The following is a 16,848-nucleotide window of genomic DNA, read 5'->3' on the forward strand; positions in this document are numbered from 1 at the left end:
TCTCAGCATTGTCCACTGCTCTCTCTTTTTTCCCCCAGAGTCTGGTCTACCACAATGCTAAGTGAACCTGTTAACCCATATTGGTTAACAGTCCAAACATCTGCCCTTGTGGGTCTACATTTTAGTGTATGGATCTCAAAAAGTAAGTTACAGAACTAGAATATTCTGCTACAGTCAACACTTGTTTGCTCTTAAACCTTTTAGACAGAACACGGATATGTTTAACAAGAATACATTAAGGGCTTGTCTTCACTGCATTTTTAGCTCAAGCTGTAACTGGAGTGTTGCCTCTAACCTGACTCCCACCCATACAGAGTCTCAAGATCAAGTTAAGTGGTGCTTGTGTTGGTTGGTTTGGGGCAGGGTTGGGTTCCCCCCCCCAGCCTTGGCAAAACGCATTAATTTTTGGCTAACCAAGTAAGCATATTCCTGACAGGAGAGGAAGGTACAAGAACACCCAGAGTTCTCAAGTACCTACATAAACATTCTTAAGAGATGGTACAGGAACACACCAATGCCTTATAAAATAGGGATGGGATGACAGGATACGGGATAAGGATGTTCTGTTCGAACTAGCAGGTACAAGGAGAAGGTGGTAACTAGCAATATCTGGAGTAAAAGTAATTTGTTTGTATTAGTGTATAAAAAGGAGAAGTCATAGAAGGGGCATCTCTGGCCAGCCAAGGGGGCAGCATCTTGGTACGCTCACTGAGCTGGTCCCATTGTTGTGGCCATACATGTTTCTGCATCTGTAACCATGGAGCCAGGGCACTAGTACTGTGCTTTGTCAACAGTAAACCCAGCTGAGTGCCTTCGTCACCGAACCAAGCCTGTGGCCTCTCTTTAGAGTAAGATCAAGGTCTGCTGAATTCATGTCGCGCTATCCGCAAATGTGGCTAACATCAGAGCTCCAAGAGCAGGAACACTGCAGCAGCAGCAGCAACATTCCTTACCATTGCCAGAATTCAGGAAGACGTGAATCTCTTTCGAGTAAAGTGAGGTTATTGCTGGTTGGTTACATACCGCCCAAATGGAATGCATAACTACATGTCTAGATTGCCTTTGTCCTGAACGAGGGTTAGCCTACCTACTGCTCAATCCAGAAAGAAAAAAGTCACACTGATCAAGAAGCAGAGCTGGCAAAGATTAGAGCGATCCCTACCTGAGAGAGGGTGCCACTAAGCTGTATTCTGACAGCGAACAACAGGATTAATGCTCTGGCTAATTTGAAACCCTGGACTCAGTTCACTAAATTAACCTGCAAAGTCTTCATTTGTAGTTTTGTGGATTTGGCTTGACAGGTCCTCATTAACTGAATGGCTTGTCTTTACAGCTGCTCTTCAACAGCCAAGTGCCTCCAGTGACTTATTTGAAAAATTAAAATCTGCCAAAACACTGGCTTGTCAGGTCTGGCAGATGGTGGTACAGCACTGATAACTTCTATGCCTGAGTTCAGCCATGAGAAAGCTGACTAGGATTGCAAAACAAAAGGAAAAAGTCAACTTAACATATCTGAGTTACTCTAATGCCTTCAATAACTAAATTCCTGAAGCCGGATGTCAGCGGACTTCCTCTCCCCAGTAGTGACACAAATAGACATTTTGGGTACCTTTTGCCTCATCTCTCTCTGTTCACAGGTGTATGCTACTTCCATCAGGACAATCTTAAGAGGAAGCAGCAAAAGATGAATTTGGAGCTTGGTAAAAGGCTAGGAAGTGTTCTAGTTGCCTCATTCCTTCAGTTCTTCTTATAGTTCAGGACTTAAGAACTAGTACAATTTTATTTAAGATCCATTTGTAATAGATTAAAATCCATGCAACTAATGGCCTGCTACTGAACTCCAAAAGCAGGTTCTAGCACACAGCACTGAAGTTCAACTTAAGCAGTTTGTACCAAATACCACAAGCCTATGTCAGATGGAGAATGTGAAAGAGGCAGCAACAAACTGTATCAAGCCTTATGTCATGTCCTGTATCAGGCTGATATGTCATCTTTTTCTCTGATGGAGTCTGTTGCATCCGATGAAGTGAGCTGTAGTTCACGAAAGCTTATGCTCAAATAAATTTGTTAGTCTCTAAGGTGCCACAAGTCCTCCTTTTCTTTTTGTGAATACAGACTAACACGACTGCTACTCTGAAATCTGATAAGATAGTTGCAGATATAGACTGTCCAAAGCCAAACTTGTTGGCTGATCAGGCTTTTGAGGTCACATCCAGGCCCCAGGTGCAGCAGTTCACACCTGGGACCCCACTGCTGAAACTTTATGCCCATATGTTAAATTGGGATGGGAAAGTTAGTCAGAGAACAGAATAAGAACAGCCTCTGGGGAGGGAGGAAGAGGTGGAGAAAGTGATAGTTTTTAACTGCCAAACTTCCCTTTCAGTAGCAGTTTGTGGACCTCCACCCATTTTATTGGTGGAACCAAATCAGGCCCTTCAGCCTGCAACAAGTAGTTTTTAAAATAAGTTAGAGTGGCTGTTGGAACACAAAATATTGCTGAAAATGCATCAAAGCTTCTACAAGGGAAAGGGACCCAGATAACCCAGGGAATCTTAAAATGTAAGAAAAGAATGAAGTAGTAATAAGAGGCTTAGCACGCTCATTTTGCATATAAATCATGATGAACACCCAGAGATTTTTCAAACTATCAGAAAAGTGAAAGTTAGTGTTAACCATACTCATGCAGCAATGTGCCATTGTAGCATATGCAGTCAGTCAGTGATATGTCCTTTTAGACTACAAGCTCCTTGAGGGCATAGACTGTTTGTCCAGGGCACGGCTTCAAAACAGGTTGAGGGCCTTTCACTAGCTGCCAGGTAGCTGAAAGCAGATTCCCTTTTGGATGCATCCTTAAGTATGCATCCAAGAGTCCAGTTTGTGATTCAGCATAGTCTGATACAGTAACAGGTAAGGAAAGATATGAACCCATATCAACACAGGGACAGAAAAAGATAGCTCAGAGGCACTGGGGCTTAAGTTAAGCTTCCTAGTAACAGCTTTTCACAAGCAAGGACACCAAGTGACCTGCCCTGTTTACATGAACAGGATTTGCTTCTCTCTGCTGGTGCCAACATGGCAGAAGTCTCACTCTCAAACAGAAAACCTTCGAGAAAAAAAAAAGTCTCAGTTTGTATGGATTTTCTCCTAGAGCTCGATGCCAAGTATGACAAATTCAGAAACAGCCACAAACTGCCAGAATCCTAGAAACTCCCCCACAATGACACAATTGGCTGAAAAGATTCTGTATTCAAGTGATCTTGTGACACAGCCTCTAGTTTAGAAGATTAAGTATTGATTTTAAGGCCCTCTAAGCACACGTTGAGGCATAAGTGTTCTAACCTAACAAGCTGGAAGCCCAGGTGATAGAACAGTTACTCACCTCTCGTAACTGTTGTTCTTCCAGATCTGTTGCTCATGTCCATTCCAATAGAGGTGTGCGCACGCTGCATGTACGATCGCCAGAAGCTTTTCCCTAGCAGTACCCATCGGGTCGGCAGTGGAGACCCCTAAAATGGGGCCCTCATGGCAACATATATATGACCCTGCCGACCCACCTCCCGTTCAGTTCCTTCTTGCCGGAAGACTCCGACAGTGGGGAGGTGGGCGGGATTTGGAATGGACGCGAGCAACACATCTCAAAGAACAACAGTTACAAGAGGTGTGTAACTTTTTTCTTCAAGCGATTGCTCATGTGCATTCCAATAGGTGACTTCCAAGCGGTTACCCCGGAGGAGGGGTTGGAGTTCACCTGACTGTCGACTGGAGGACTGCCAAACCAAAAGCAACAGCATCTCTCGCCTGCTGGGTAATGGCATAATGGGAAGTGAAGGTGTGGACTGAAGACCACGTTGCTGCCTTGCAGATGTCCAGGATAGGGACCCGCGCCAGGAAAGCTGCGGACGTCGCTTGCACTCTGGTGGAATGCACTGTAATAGGTGGAGCTAGAATTTTAGCCGGGTCATAGCACATCCTGATGCAGGACATGATCCATGACGACATTCTCTGTGATGATAGGAACCCGCCCCATCCTTTCTGCAATTGCAATAAAAAGCTGTGGTAATTTACGGAACAGCTTTGTATGTAAAAGGCTAAGGCCCACCTAACATCTAAGGTGTGAAACATGCACTCCCTGCTGGTGACGTGGGGTTTAGGGAAGAACACAGGCAAGAATATATCCTGGTTCACATGAAACTGGGAGACCACTTTGGGAAAAAATGGAGGGTGGGGGCGTAGCTGCACCTTATCTTTATAAAACACTGTGTACAGGGATTCAAAGGTCAGGGCTCTGAGCTCGGACACCCTCCTCGCAGATGTTATAGCTACAAGAAAGGCCACCTTCCAGGACAGATAGGAGAGAGGGCAGGTAGCCATAGGCTCAAATCGGGGGAGAGGGGCTAGGACCAGGTTTATGTCCCAGGGGGAATAGGCCAACTTACAGGTGGGTAAAGTCTGTCAAGGCCCTTAAGTAACCTGCCCACCACAGGATTACTGAATGCTGATCCCTGCAGCGTTTCCGGGTGGAAGGCCGAAATGACCGCTAGGTGTACCCTTAGGGAGGATATCACCAACCCTTGGCACTGAGGTCCAAGAGGTAGTCTAGGACAAGGGGAACTGGGGCCGATTGTGGTTCAGATCCTCTTTGTCGAGACCAAACGGAGAAACGCTTCCACTTGGCCAGGTACGTGGAATCTCTGCATCCCAACAGGACTTCCCTGACCGACTTTGAGCACTGACGTTCCAAAGGGTTCAACCATGGAGTTTCCACGCTGTGAGGTGGAGGGACTCCAGGTTGGGGTGCTGCAGCCGGCCGTGGTCCTACGAAATTAAGGATGGGCAGATGGGGAGTGCTATTGGTGTGATCACTGAAAGGTTCAGCAATACGGTGAACAGGTACTGGTGGGAACACACTGGTGCTATCAGGATCAACGAGGCCCTGTCCTCGCAAACCTTGAGGAGCACTCTGTGTATAAGGGGGAAACGGTGGGAATGCATACATCAGGTGCCCTGCCCAAGATAGGTGAAAGGCGTCCGCAACAGCGCCCGGGCTGTAGTTCAGGAAGGAGCAGAACCTCTGGCACTTCCTGTTGCCCCGTGTGACGAACAGATCTGTGTGGGGAAAGCCCCACTTCTGGAAAATTGAGTGGGCGGTATCCAATCTGAGGGACCACTCGTGTCCCTGGAACGAGCGGCTGAGGCGGTCTGCCAGCTCATTCTGCACCCCAGGAAGGTAGGACGCCTGCAGGTGTATGGAGTGCGTGATGCAAAAATCCCACAGGGCAAGGGTTTCCCGACAGAGGGAAGAGGAGCGAGCACCACCCTGTTTGTTTATATAACACACTGCTGCAATGTCTGTGAGTACTGATACGCACCTATCTCAGAGACCACTCTGGAAGGTCTGGCATGCCAGGAGAACTGCTCTCAACTCTCAGACACTGATGTGCAGCGACAGCTCTGCCTGGGACCAGAGTCCTTGGGTTCTGACACTGCCCAGATGAGCTCCCCAACCAAGTGCCGAAGCGTCTGTAACCAGGACAATAGTCAGTTGGGGCTTTGCGAAAGGTACTCCCACACAGACCATCTGAGGTTAGAGCCACCAGTGGAGGAGCTGAGTATTCGTGGAGGGAGGGTCACTATTGAGTCCAGTGGATCCCTGCCCTGCCTGTGCACCTGTACTAGACATGCTTATAGAGGTCGAAGGCGGAGCCTGGCGTGTTGCACCACGTATGTGCAGGCCGCCATATGTCCCAGAAGCCCCATACAATTTCTGGCTGTGGCGGTTGGAAAACAAAGGAGGGTATGAATAATGTCCGAAATTGTTTTGAACGTAGGTCTGGGAGGAACACCCTCGCGACCGTAGAGTCCAGGAGGACTCCAATGAACTCTATCCTTTGAGTGGGGGTCAGGATAGACTTGGATTCGTTCAATATAAGGCCCAGCCTGAGGAACGTGTCCCTGACCAGGGATACATGCTGCGCTACCCTTGTTTGAGATTCTGCCTTGAAGCCAGTCATCCAGGTATGGGAAAACCTGGACCTGGCACCTGCGGAGGAACGCTGCCACTGCTGCCATACACTTGGTGAATACCCGAGGGGCCGCAGAAAGGCTGAACGGAAGCACCCTGAACTGGTAGTGATGGCCACCGACTACGAACCTGAGAAAACGCCTGTGGGAAGGGATAATTGAAATATGGCAATACGCTTCCTTCAAGTTGAGGGCAGTGTACCAGTCTCCCAGTTCCATTGAGGGAATGATGGTGGCCAGAGAGACCATGCAAAACGTCACTTTTTATGTATGAATTGAGGTCTCGCAGGACCAGGATAGGCCAAAGGGCCCCCCCCGGCGATAAGGAAAGAACGGGAGTAGAACCCCTTGCCCCTGAATTCCTGAGGGACTTCCTCTATTGCCCTAGCGCTAGGAGCGACTGAACCTCCTGTAAAAGAAGTTGCTCATGAGAAGGGTCCCTGAAGAGGGGCGGGGAGGGAAAGAGGGTGGTAGGGAGCAGAATTGGATAGAATATCCCGCCCCTACTGTGCTGAGAACCCTGACATGATCTGAGCCCAAGCTCAGTAGAAGCTGCAGTCGGTTCATAAAGGGACGGGAAGGGTCCGGTAAGGCAACTGGTGCACCGTACTCGTGCGTAACTTCAAAACTTAGGCTTAGGGCCAGGGGGCTGTTTAGTCCAACCCTGGCCTTGGCCCGAAGAGGACTGTGGGTGCCTCCTATTGTTTCTGCCCCTCCTTCTAGGTGGGTCCCAGCTAGGGGGTCCTTGGTAGAAGCGAGATGGGGTCTGAGGCCTGAAAGGTCTTCTCTGAGGTGCAGGGGTGTGCAGCCCAAGAGATCTCAGCGTGGCCCATCAGTCCTTGAGGCTGTGTAAACATTAGTCCGTATTTTGGGCAAACAGGCCCTCACGGTCAAAGGGAAGGTCCTGTATTGTATTTTGGACCTCGGGAGAGGTACCAGAGACCTGGAGCCATGCACTATGTCTCAGTGATGGCAGTGGCCATAGTTCTAGCTGCTGAATCCGTCACATCGAGGGCTGCTTGAAGAGCAGTTCTAGAGACCACCCAGCCTTCCTACAGGAGGACTCCGAACTCCCTAAGTGAATCAGTTGGGATAAACTCCTGAAACTTGGCCAACGCCGACCAGGAATTAAAGGCATATCAGCCTAGCACTGCCTGTTGATTAGCTATTAGAAGCTGGAGACCCCCAGTTGAACAGACTTTATGGCCGAAGAGGTCCAGCTTCTTTGCGTCACATGACTTAGGAGCGGAACCCAGTTGGCCCTGCCACTCCTTATGGTCTACAACCAACATACCCGGTTGGGGGTGTGCGAAAAGGTGCTCACAGCCCTTTTGTGGCACAAAGTAGTGTCTCTCCACACCCTTAGCCGTAGGTGGTATAGAAGCTGGAGTCTGGCCAAAGCACGTTGGTGGTGGTCTATAGAGACTTTATGAGGGGCAATGCAACCCTGGAGGAACCCTCCAGGGCGAGGATATCTATTGTGGGCTCTAAATCCTCGGCAACTTCCTCCGCCTGGAGGTTAAGGTTAATTGCCACCCTCCTAAGTAGGTCCTGGTGGCCCTTGACATCCATTGGTGATAAAGCGGTGGATGTGCCCGCCAAAGCCTCATCAGGCAAAGAGGAGGAAGACATTCCCGGAACCTGCCCCTCCAGTTGTCTAGAGGCTGGACATGGTAACTCAGGAGGCCTGACAACGACCAGCTGAGTGGCCGCTACTGTCGGTGGAGCGGGAGCTGTGGCCGACTGCGGCTGATCAACAGTCACATCCTGTGTAGGGTCCTCCGGTGCCCTAGGGGAGCGGACTGCCATCGATGACGCTGATGGAGTGGCACAGGGTCCCGATACCACCAACACAGGTCTACACCCTTGGCCTTATGCCTGATGGTAGACCCGGGGGTCCAAAAGGGCCATTGCACTGGGTCCTGCCACTGGGGTGGCCAAGTGATTATGGGTGCCGCTTGGTCCGCCAGCCATTGGTGCCGGGAACAATGTCAGGACCAAGATCGGTAATGACTGCATCGGGACCATGAACATTCGGCCTCCGACGCCGACCACGGTAGAGCAGAGCCCAACGGTGCCGGAGAACGGTAGTGCGTGGACGGAGACCAGCGCCGTAGCATCATGGGTTTAGCACGGTGCTGGATTAGTGGTGATGCTGTCATCGGTGCTGGCATTGCTGTCCCCAATGGTGCCGTAGTCATCAGAACCCCCATCATTGGTGCTGAAGTTGTTGGTGGTATAGTGGCGCCCCTCGGTGCCAGGCAAGGTGCTACAGTCGGTACCTACGCTGGTAGCTGAGACTGCAGGCCCGGATCTCGCACGTACGGAGCCGGGTACTGCGACATCATATCAATGAGGTGTCTGGAGTGGAGGGGAGGTTGAGCTCTTCCTCCAATTCCCTACAGGTAGGAGACTCCGTTCCCACCGGACTCAAGGGCTCTGCAGCCAGGGCCGAGGAAGATGGTATTGGCTCTTGAGGGCCTTGCAGGGGTGTCCAGCTGGAGGATGCGCCCCACTGTGATTGCCCTTCGGCTTCCTGACAGGGGAACGACCTCTGTCCAGCTTATTTTTCTTATGTGGCACCGGAGACTGGTATCGGTGTGGACACAAGGCACTGGCCTTGCGTGCCGGGGGCTCCTTGCCGGGTCCTTCCTCGGTGCCGGGACATCCCGTACCAAGACCGGCGCATGTTGTACAGAGGAGACCAGCGCTGGTTCCATCTGCGGCTGAAGGGCAGACTCCATCAAAAGGAATTTCAGGCCTAGGTAGTCCTGCTCTTTCTTTGTTCTGGGTTTAAAGCCCCTGCAAATAGGGCACTTATCTGTTTGATGGCCCCTGCAGAGACACTTGAGACAATCAGCATGCAGATCACTTGTGGGCATAGGCCTCCCACACCTCTTGCACGGTTTAAACCCCTGCGGCCAAGGCATTCCCCAACACTGGGGAAGAGTAGAACTAAGGGGGGGAACCCCCTGGGAGAACAATAACTACAACTATTAACAACCTGAATAACTATCTACACTGAAGACAAAGGAAACCACTAGGCTAAGTAACTTGCAAGCAAGCACTAAGCTGTTCCAACAAGGGCGCTAAGAAGGGACTGAACGGGCAGCAGGTCATATATACTTCGCCATGAGGGCGCCACTCTAGGGGTCGCCACTGCTGACCCGATGGGTACCACAAGGAAAAGCTTCCAGCGATCGTGCATGTGGCCCATACGTGCATACGGCTATTAGCATGTACATGAGCAATCACTCGAAGAAGAACCTGACAGGTAGTATGTCAGTAGGTGGAGATCCTCACTTACTAGAGAAAATACTCCTCATCTTTAAGTTTACATACAGTGTATGTTATTCAAAGCTCCCCCACTCTCCCCCCCCCCCAAAAAAAATCTCTAGGAGACTCACAGCACCATCATTAATATATTCTAACCAATGGGTATCAAGGTAGAAGAGAATTTAGTCAGCTAATTTTAAAGCTCCGATTAATGGGATATCCCATCTCCATAATCAGCTACCAGAAGAGATGATGTGCACAAAACAGCGTGCCATCCATTTTGGAAATTACATTCCCCCAGAGGTAGATTTAGGTTGGACAAGGAATCTAAACCAAAGTTGTTACCTATGGAGTGCAAATCAACCCCAAGTTGCATATCAGCTGACAGGCTGAAAAGTTGAGTTACCTCAATCGTTTTGTATAGGACCAGTATCTACTGATGTGTTTGTATAGCAATTTAATCTGTGGATACAGTTTAGTTCTATAATTTTTGCCAAGGTGACAAAATCTAATTCAGTGTATTACTATTTGACAAAGTGAAGACTCCTACAGAGATACTGTTATGACTATTGCTTTGTTTGAATGTATACTGATTTGACAGGCAGTCAAACCAGACTCCTCCAGCCACAAGTACATGTCACTTTCTTACGTGAGCTCAAGCCATTACTTTAATCAGTTTCATTTCTGATTAAACTAAGAAAATGAGAAAAAACACATTAGTAACAAGAGATTTTGTTTAAAATAATATTTTCCAGATACTTGAAAGGTATTACTGACACATGTTTCTTTGCAGTGTTTAGAGTAAGCCTATCTAGGCCTTTTCAACCAAGCATGCTATGGAAATATTTTTGACAGTGACCCCTGGCCAGCAAAAACTCATTCTTTAGTCTCTCTTCTACTTCAACCAATGCTCTTACACACTGAAGATTTATCACCTAATCATTTCATGGAATGAATGACACTGCTATCTGTCCCTTTGATGCCAGCCAACACCAGGCTGTAACCAAGACATAGGTTCAACTGAAGATGCACCTTAAGCACATAACCTTCATTGTTGTAGTCAGAAGTTAAGACTTCATTAGGAGTCTACTGAAATGCAACTTTGAAATGCCATTCGCCCCCAGGATTTCTAGGACATAGTAAGAAAACTGCAGGGCCTGTGTTAGCTTTGGTGTTGTACTGCAATCATAGTTTGCAGCAGTCAGCTCTGAAAATACAAACTGTCCTTTTGGTAGGCATGTAAGCAGACAGGCACCACCTCTTAAGATGGATCAAAATTGCTCCCCCACCATCCTCATACAGGTTTAATTTGATAGGTCACAAGTAGCATCAAAGTTTGAATTCCTACAGACAAAAGATTGTGAAACCTGTCATGAATGAGGAGTTCACGTGTTCAGCTGTACTTTTAACTCTAGGAAAACCAAGTTTCCTAGTAATTTAAAGTTGCACAAACATCCCAACACCTCTTTATCAATTAATACCATGACTAATTAGCATTGCAATTGATCCATCTCCCACTAAAGGTACAAAGTAACAATAAAAGAACTACCAATTTGACTTACAAAAGTGTATAAGGGTTGGTTTACTTTTTGTAAGCTACCACATCCACCAGGCTCCTTGGGAAAGCAAACTCTAGAATTAGCTTGTTTTAATTCACTAGCAGATCTAATCTGTTTCTAAATGTTTCAGTTGTTTGTGATGTGATGCTTTTGGATATTCATGAGAGGGGCTTATTTAAATTTGTACTGCAAGTTTTCCCCAATTTGACAGGAGACCTCAATTGAGTAAGTATCAAAACTAACTATTTGACAATACAGTAGGTTACTAATTCTCCACAACATTTATATAACAGTGAACCTATGGATCTAGAATGATCAATAGACAATGCATGTTTTTATGCCCCAGTACAAAGGCTTGGGAGATTTTAACACTGACAACTTATTGATTTTATTTCACATTTGATGGGAGTGACAAAAAGGGGGAAGCAACAGGTGCTTTTAGAACAATTTTTTATTTTAAATTAGTAAAAAGAAAAAAGAGGTGGTGGGATGTAATAAAGGAAGACATGCTAGCATGTAGTGTGATGGAGGATATGACATTGAACAGAGTACTTTGGAGGGAGGACTCATTACACAGATCCCATTTGATGGGATTAACACAAGGAAGAAGATTTCATATATTGTGTTTTATATAGACTGGAATTCCAAAGTTCTTGACATCACTGTGTTGAGAGTTCAGCAACATTTGGCATGTCCACCAAAAGTTGTGCTGATATGATGGTAATTCGAAGGACAGGTGCAGCATAGCAACACTGTACTGTGCAGTCACACATTTGAATGCTAACACACTTCTCTAGTGCCTAGGGATACAAGTTATTCTACAGTTTACTTCTGACAAGCAGGTTAAGGGTATTTCCATGTATAATATATTAAGGTTCCTCATCTCTAGGAGCTTGACATCTCTCCATTCCCCCTCAAAACACATACCAAATGTGAACCCCCAGAGACTCTTACAGAGCTTCACAACCATCCCATAAAGCACCCCCCTCAAGAAAGTTTAGAAAACATGCCTTACTCATCTTCCTACCTGGACCTCTGAAGGGAACCCTATCCAGCTTCTCTCAGATGAAGATTCCTTGAGGCTAAGGGGGTGTGGCCAGCCGACATGTGAAGTTTCAACAGGGGTTTGGGGATCAACAGGGCAAAGAGGTTATTCATGTCATTCTGCTGTAGCTTTACTCTCTAAGGGCTAGCCTGCCGTAGCAGTGCTTTAACCTGGCTTGTATGGTCATGGCAGAGCTCTAAAAAAATCCACCTCCACAAGGGGTGTGGCTCCCAGTGCTTGTGCACTGTCTACACTGGTGCTTTACAGCACTGAAACTTGCTGCACTCAGGGGAGTATTTTTTCACACCCCTGAGCAAGGAAGTTGCAGTGCTGTAAATTGCCAGTGTAGACAGGCCCTAAGCCTCTACCCATAGTCGTCACTGGACTCAAAGCATCTGTTATCAGAGATGCTGCTGCCACATTGACCACAGCATAACAATTTCAAGCTTCTTGCATGTATAAAAAGATCTTTTTCATGCTTTGTGTGTATAAAAAGATCTGCTACACTTTCCACAGTATGCATCCAATGAAGTGAGCTGTAGCTCACGAAAGCTTATGCTCATATAAATTGGTTAGTCTCTAAGGTGCCACAAGTCCTCCTTTTCTTTTTGCGAATACAGACTAACACGGCTGTTACTCTGAAAGCTTCTTGTGTGTTACCTCATTTATTTGCGGGGGCAGAAATCCTGTAGTCAAGTTTGAATGATATTCCAGGTTTGACGTTTATCCCCTACTTTTGGCTGGTAATCTATTTCCCTCTCAAAGTTGCAGTTTATGTTTATTGATTCCAATCCCTTAGCTATCCCATTCCTCCCCTTGTTCCCATGCATTCACTTCCCCACATTTGAGTCTATCCTTACAAAAAAACCTCAATTTTATCTCCTCATAGTATTCTTTTGAAGAGGAAAGTCTTTTAGAAGAACTTCCACAATTAAATCCAATGCCTATTGTGACTGGAGCTCCTAGGCACTACAGTACAAAGAAACAATAGTTAAATCCTACCTTTTACCACAAGCTATCTTTAAGTTTCACTCCAAGCACTTTATAACAATACAGCCATTTACTCAAGTATACCCATTCAAATAAAACTGTTGAGCACCTGTAGCTCTTAAACAGGTTACGATCAATGTGATCTTTTTAAGATTTGTGTTCATAAGATGAACACTAAAGGATGTTGCATCTGGACCACCAGAAGTATTACTAATAGTCAAATTTCAGCAGTGGAGAAAAGAAGGACAATTTGTGGGCAGAAGAAAATCCCTTGAAGGGACTGGTTGCCTGTTTACAACTCAGTCACGCAATTGCTTGTTCTTTTCCCCACCCCCTCCTACTGCAGTCAGGGATTGACAGAGCATGAACGCTGCATTGAGGAAGGGAGGGGGAGAAAGACTGCCTGCCTCCACCCTAAAGCTAGGCTTGTGCCTTTCCAGCTCCCACCCACGAAGATCGGAGTCCCAGTTGAAACTCCTTTCACCCCAGCGCGTGCATTTTTTCGGGGTGGGGGGGGGGAGAGAGGAGAAGCCACCAGCAAACCAGGCAATAAAAGCCCTACTGGGGTTTTTATTGTTTTTCTAAGAACTGCATTTCCTGAGGCCTCCTAGAGGCAGCTTCAGGAAACAGGATTTTACAGCTAAATATTCAAGCCGCCTCAAGGAAGGGAGACACCACTACCGATCCCTAGCCCCGCAGTCACACGGGAGATCCCCCCCCACCAACAGGCCGGGCCGGGCTCCTCTTCCGCAAGCGGAGCCGGGAGAACAGCGAGCGGCTCAGGCCCTGTTGGGACCCAGCCGGCCTCGGAGACGGGGGGGGGGGGGGATGAGAGAGGCGACAGGAAGGGGGCAAAGTGGGGGAGCAGGGTCGGGAGCCAGGGGGCAGGAGGAGACGCCTGGGGTGGGAGAACGGGCGCAGGAGTGGGGGCAGGGCAGGGCTGTGGGGGGGGGCGAGGGGCGGGGGGAGGGGCAGAGACGGGAGAAGCAAGGGGCGGGGACAGCGGTGAGGGGGAGAAGTGGGAGGGCGGGCGGCGGAGGGGGGGGCAGGGGGAAACGGGGTGAGGGGCGGGGCGGGGCTGCGGAGGTGAGAGGAGACGGGGCGGGAGCCCGGCCCTGCCCGCCCGCCCGCCCCGGGGGAGCGGGGACGAGGCCCGGCCGGGCGCCCCCTCCTCACCGTGAGGCCGGTGCCCAGCACGATCACGTCGTACTCCTCGTTCATGGCGGCGGGGTCGCGGGCGGGTCCGGGGCGCGGGCGGGCGGGTCGGGCGCTGCAGGCCGCGGCGACAGAAGCAGGGCAAAATGGAGACGCCGCCGCCGCCGCCGCCGTGAAGAGACCGCGCCAGGGGGGTGGGCGGGGCCGCCGCAACGAACCGAGGGGGCGGGGCCGAGCACCAGCCCCTGTCAATCGCGCCCGATCGGCTCCCCCCCGTTGGGCCGCTCGGCTGTCAGTCGGACGGCTCCGCCCCCGCCCGTCGCTAAGGGGCGGGACGCCGGCCTTGCCAACGGGAATGCCACCGTGGTGCTGGGGCGGAGGGGCGCGCCTGCGCGGAGGGAGGCGGGTGCTGCGCTGAGCCCGGGGCGCCGCGAGTGCTGCCGCGCGAGCCGCCCTGGGCGCCGCTGGTGCAAAGAGACGGTTGCACTGGCTGAGCCGCCGCCTGGCAGAGCCGCGCTCACCGGGGGCATGGTGGGGGAGGGGGCACAATGCATTTTCAGCGAGGCCTGGCAATGCATACGCATTGCACGGCGTGTAGCCCTCCCGAGGCCCCGCAGCAATCTCCTTCCCTGCAAACGCCCTCCATGGGGGTGAAATACCGGCTGGGGCGCGGAGCTCGCGGCCGAGCCATTCGCCAGCGCCAGCGTGGCGGCGGATAGTGCATTGCAGTTGGCTTCGAGGTACGGCTTTGCCGCGCAGCCCCTCAGCCATGCCCTTCGTGGCGGACCGCAACCCGCAAGAAGCCATCCGGTCCAGCCATCCGGTCGAGCCCCCTGCGCTGGGGCTCTCTCTGCCGACCTTGCAGCTGCGCCGCTACAGCCGTGCCGCTGGCAGGTCTCCCATGTGGCCGCTCTTTGCCGGCAGGAAAGCCTCTCCTGCCGACATAGCTGTCCACACCAGCACTTTTGCTGGTGAAACTTACCTTGGTCACAGGGGCGGGCTTTTTCACACCCCTGAGGGTATGTCTACACTACGGAATAAGGTTGAATTTATAGAAGTCGGTTTTTTAGAAATCGGTTTTATATATTCGAGTGTGTGTGTCCTCACAGAAAATGCTCTAAGTGCATTAACTCGGCGGAGCGCTTCCACAGTACCGAGGCAAGAGTCGACTTCTGGAGCGTTGCACTGTGAGTGGCTATCCCACAGTTCCCGCAGTCTCCGCTGCCCATTGGAATTCTGGGTTGAGATCCCAATGCCTGATGGGGCTAAAACATTGTCACGGGTGGTTCTGGGTACATATCGTCAGGCCCCCGTTCCCTCCCTCCCTCCCTCCGTGAAAGCAAGGGCAGACAATCGTTTCGCACCTTTTTTCCTGAGTTACCTGTGCAGACGCCATACCACGGCAAGCATGGAGCCCGCTCAGGTAACCGTCACCCTATGACTCCTGGGTGCTGGCAGACGCGGTACGGCACTGCTACACAGTAGCAGCAACCCATTGCCTTCTGGCAGCAGACGGTACAGTACGACTGGTAGCCGTCATCGTCATGTCCGAGGTGCTCCTGGCCACGTCGGCTGGGAGCGCCTGGACAGACATGGGCGCAGAGACTAAATTTGGAGTGACTTGACCAGGTCATTCTCTTTAGTCCTGCAGTCAGTCCTATTGAACTGTCTTATGGTGAGCAGGCAGGCGATACGGATTGCTAGCAGTCGTACTGTACCATCTTCTGCCAGGCAGGCAGGAGATGAGGATTGCTAGCAGTCATATTGTACCATCTTCTGCCAGGCGGGCAAGAGATGAGGATGGCTAGCAGTCGTACTGTACCATCTTTTGCCGAGCAGCCATGAGATGTGGATGGCATGCAGTCCTTCTGCACCATCTGCTGCCAGCCAAAGATGTAAAAGATAGATGGAGTGGATCAAAACAAGAAATAGACCAGATTTGTTCTGTATTCATTTGCTTCCCCCCCTCCCCCGTCTAGGGGACTCATTCTTCTAGGTCACACTGCAGTCACTCACAGAGAAGGTGCATCGAGATAAATCTAGCCATGTATCAATCAGAGGCCAGGCTAACCTTCCTGTTCCAATAAGAACGATAACTTAGGTGCACCATTTCCTATTGGAACCCTCCGTGAAGTCCTGCCTGAAATACTCCTTGATGTAAAGCCACCCCCTTTGTTGATTTTAGCTCCCTGAAGCCAACCCTGTAAGCCGTGTCCTCAGTCGCCCCTCCCTGCATCAGAGCAACGGCAAACAATCGGGCATCTGAGAGTGCTGTCCAGAGCAGTCATAATGGAGCACTCTGATGGGGCTAAAACATTGTCGCGGGTGGTTCTGAGTACGTATCGTCAGGCCCCCGTTCCCTCCCTCCCTCCGTGAAAGCAAGGGCAGACAATCGTTTCGTGCCTTTTTTCCTGAGTTACCTGTGCAGACGCCATACCACGGCAAGCATGGAGCCCGCTCAGGTAACCGTCACCCTATGTCTCCTGGGTGCTGGCAGACGCAGTACGGCTTTGCTACACCGTAGCAGCAACCCATTGCCTTGTGGCAGCAGACGGTGCAATACGACTGGTAGTCGTCCTCGTCGTGTCCGAGGTGCTCCTGGCCACATCGGCTGGGAGCGCCTGGACAGACATGGGCGCAGGGACTAAATTTGGAGTGACTTGACCAGGTCATTCTCTTTAGTCCTGCAGTCAGTCCTATTGAACTGTCTTATGGTGAGCGGGCAGGCGATACGGACTGCTAGCAGTCGTACTGTACCATCTTCTGCCAGGCAGGCAAGAGATGAGGATTACTTGTAGTCGT

General features: G+C 50.1%; 1 protein-coding gene across 1 annotated transcript in view; it reads right to left on the reverse strand.

The window, feature by feature from the left end:
• Positions 1–14,222, reverse strand: part of GDI2 (GDP dissociation inhibitor 2) — a 32,303-nt gene extending 18,081 nt beyond the window's left edge. Inside the window, exon 1 of the mRNA XM_077837310.1 lies at positions 14,068–14,222. Coding sequence (XP_077693436.1) covers positions 14,068–14,112 — 45 coding nt within the window. The 5' untranslated portion in view covers positions 14,113–14,222. The remainder of the gene's footprint in view (positions 1–14,067) is intronic.
• Between the last annotated feature and the right edge of the window lie 2,626 nt (positions 14,223–16,848).

Source organism: Eretmochelys imbricata, chromosome 1 (assembly GCF_965152235.1).
Source record: "Eretmochelys imbricata isolate rEreImb1 chromosome 1, rEreImb1.hap1, whole genome shotgun sequence".
Taxonomy (NCBI): Eukaryota; Metazoa; Chordata; order Testudines; family Cheloniidae; genus Eretmochelys; species Eretmochelys imbricata.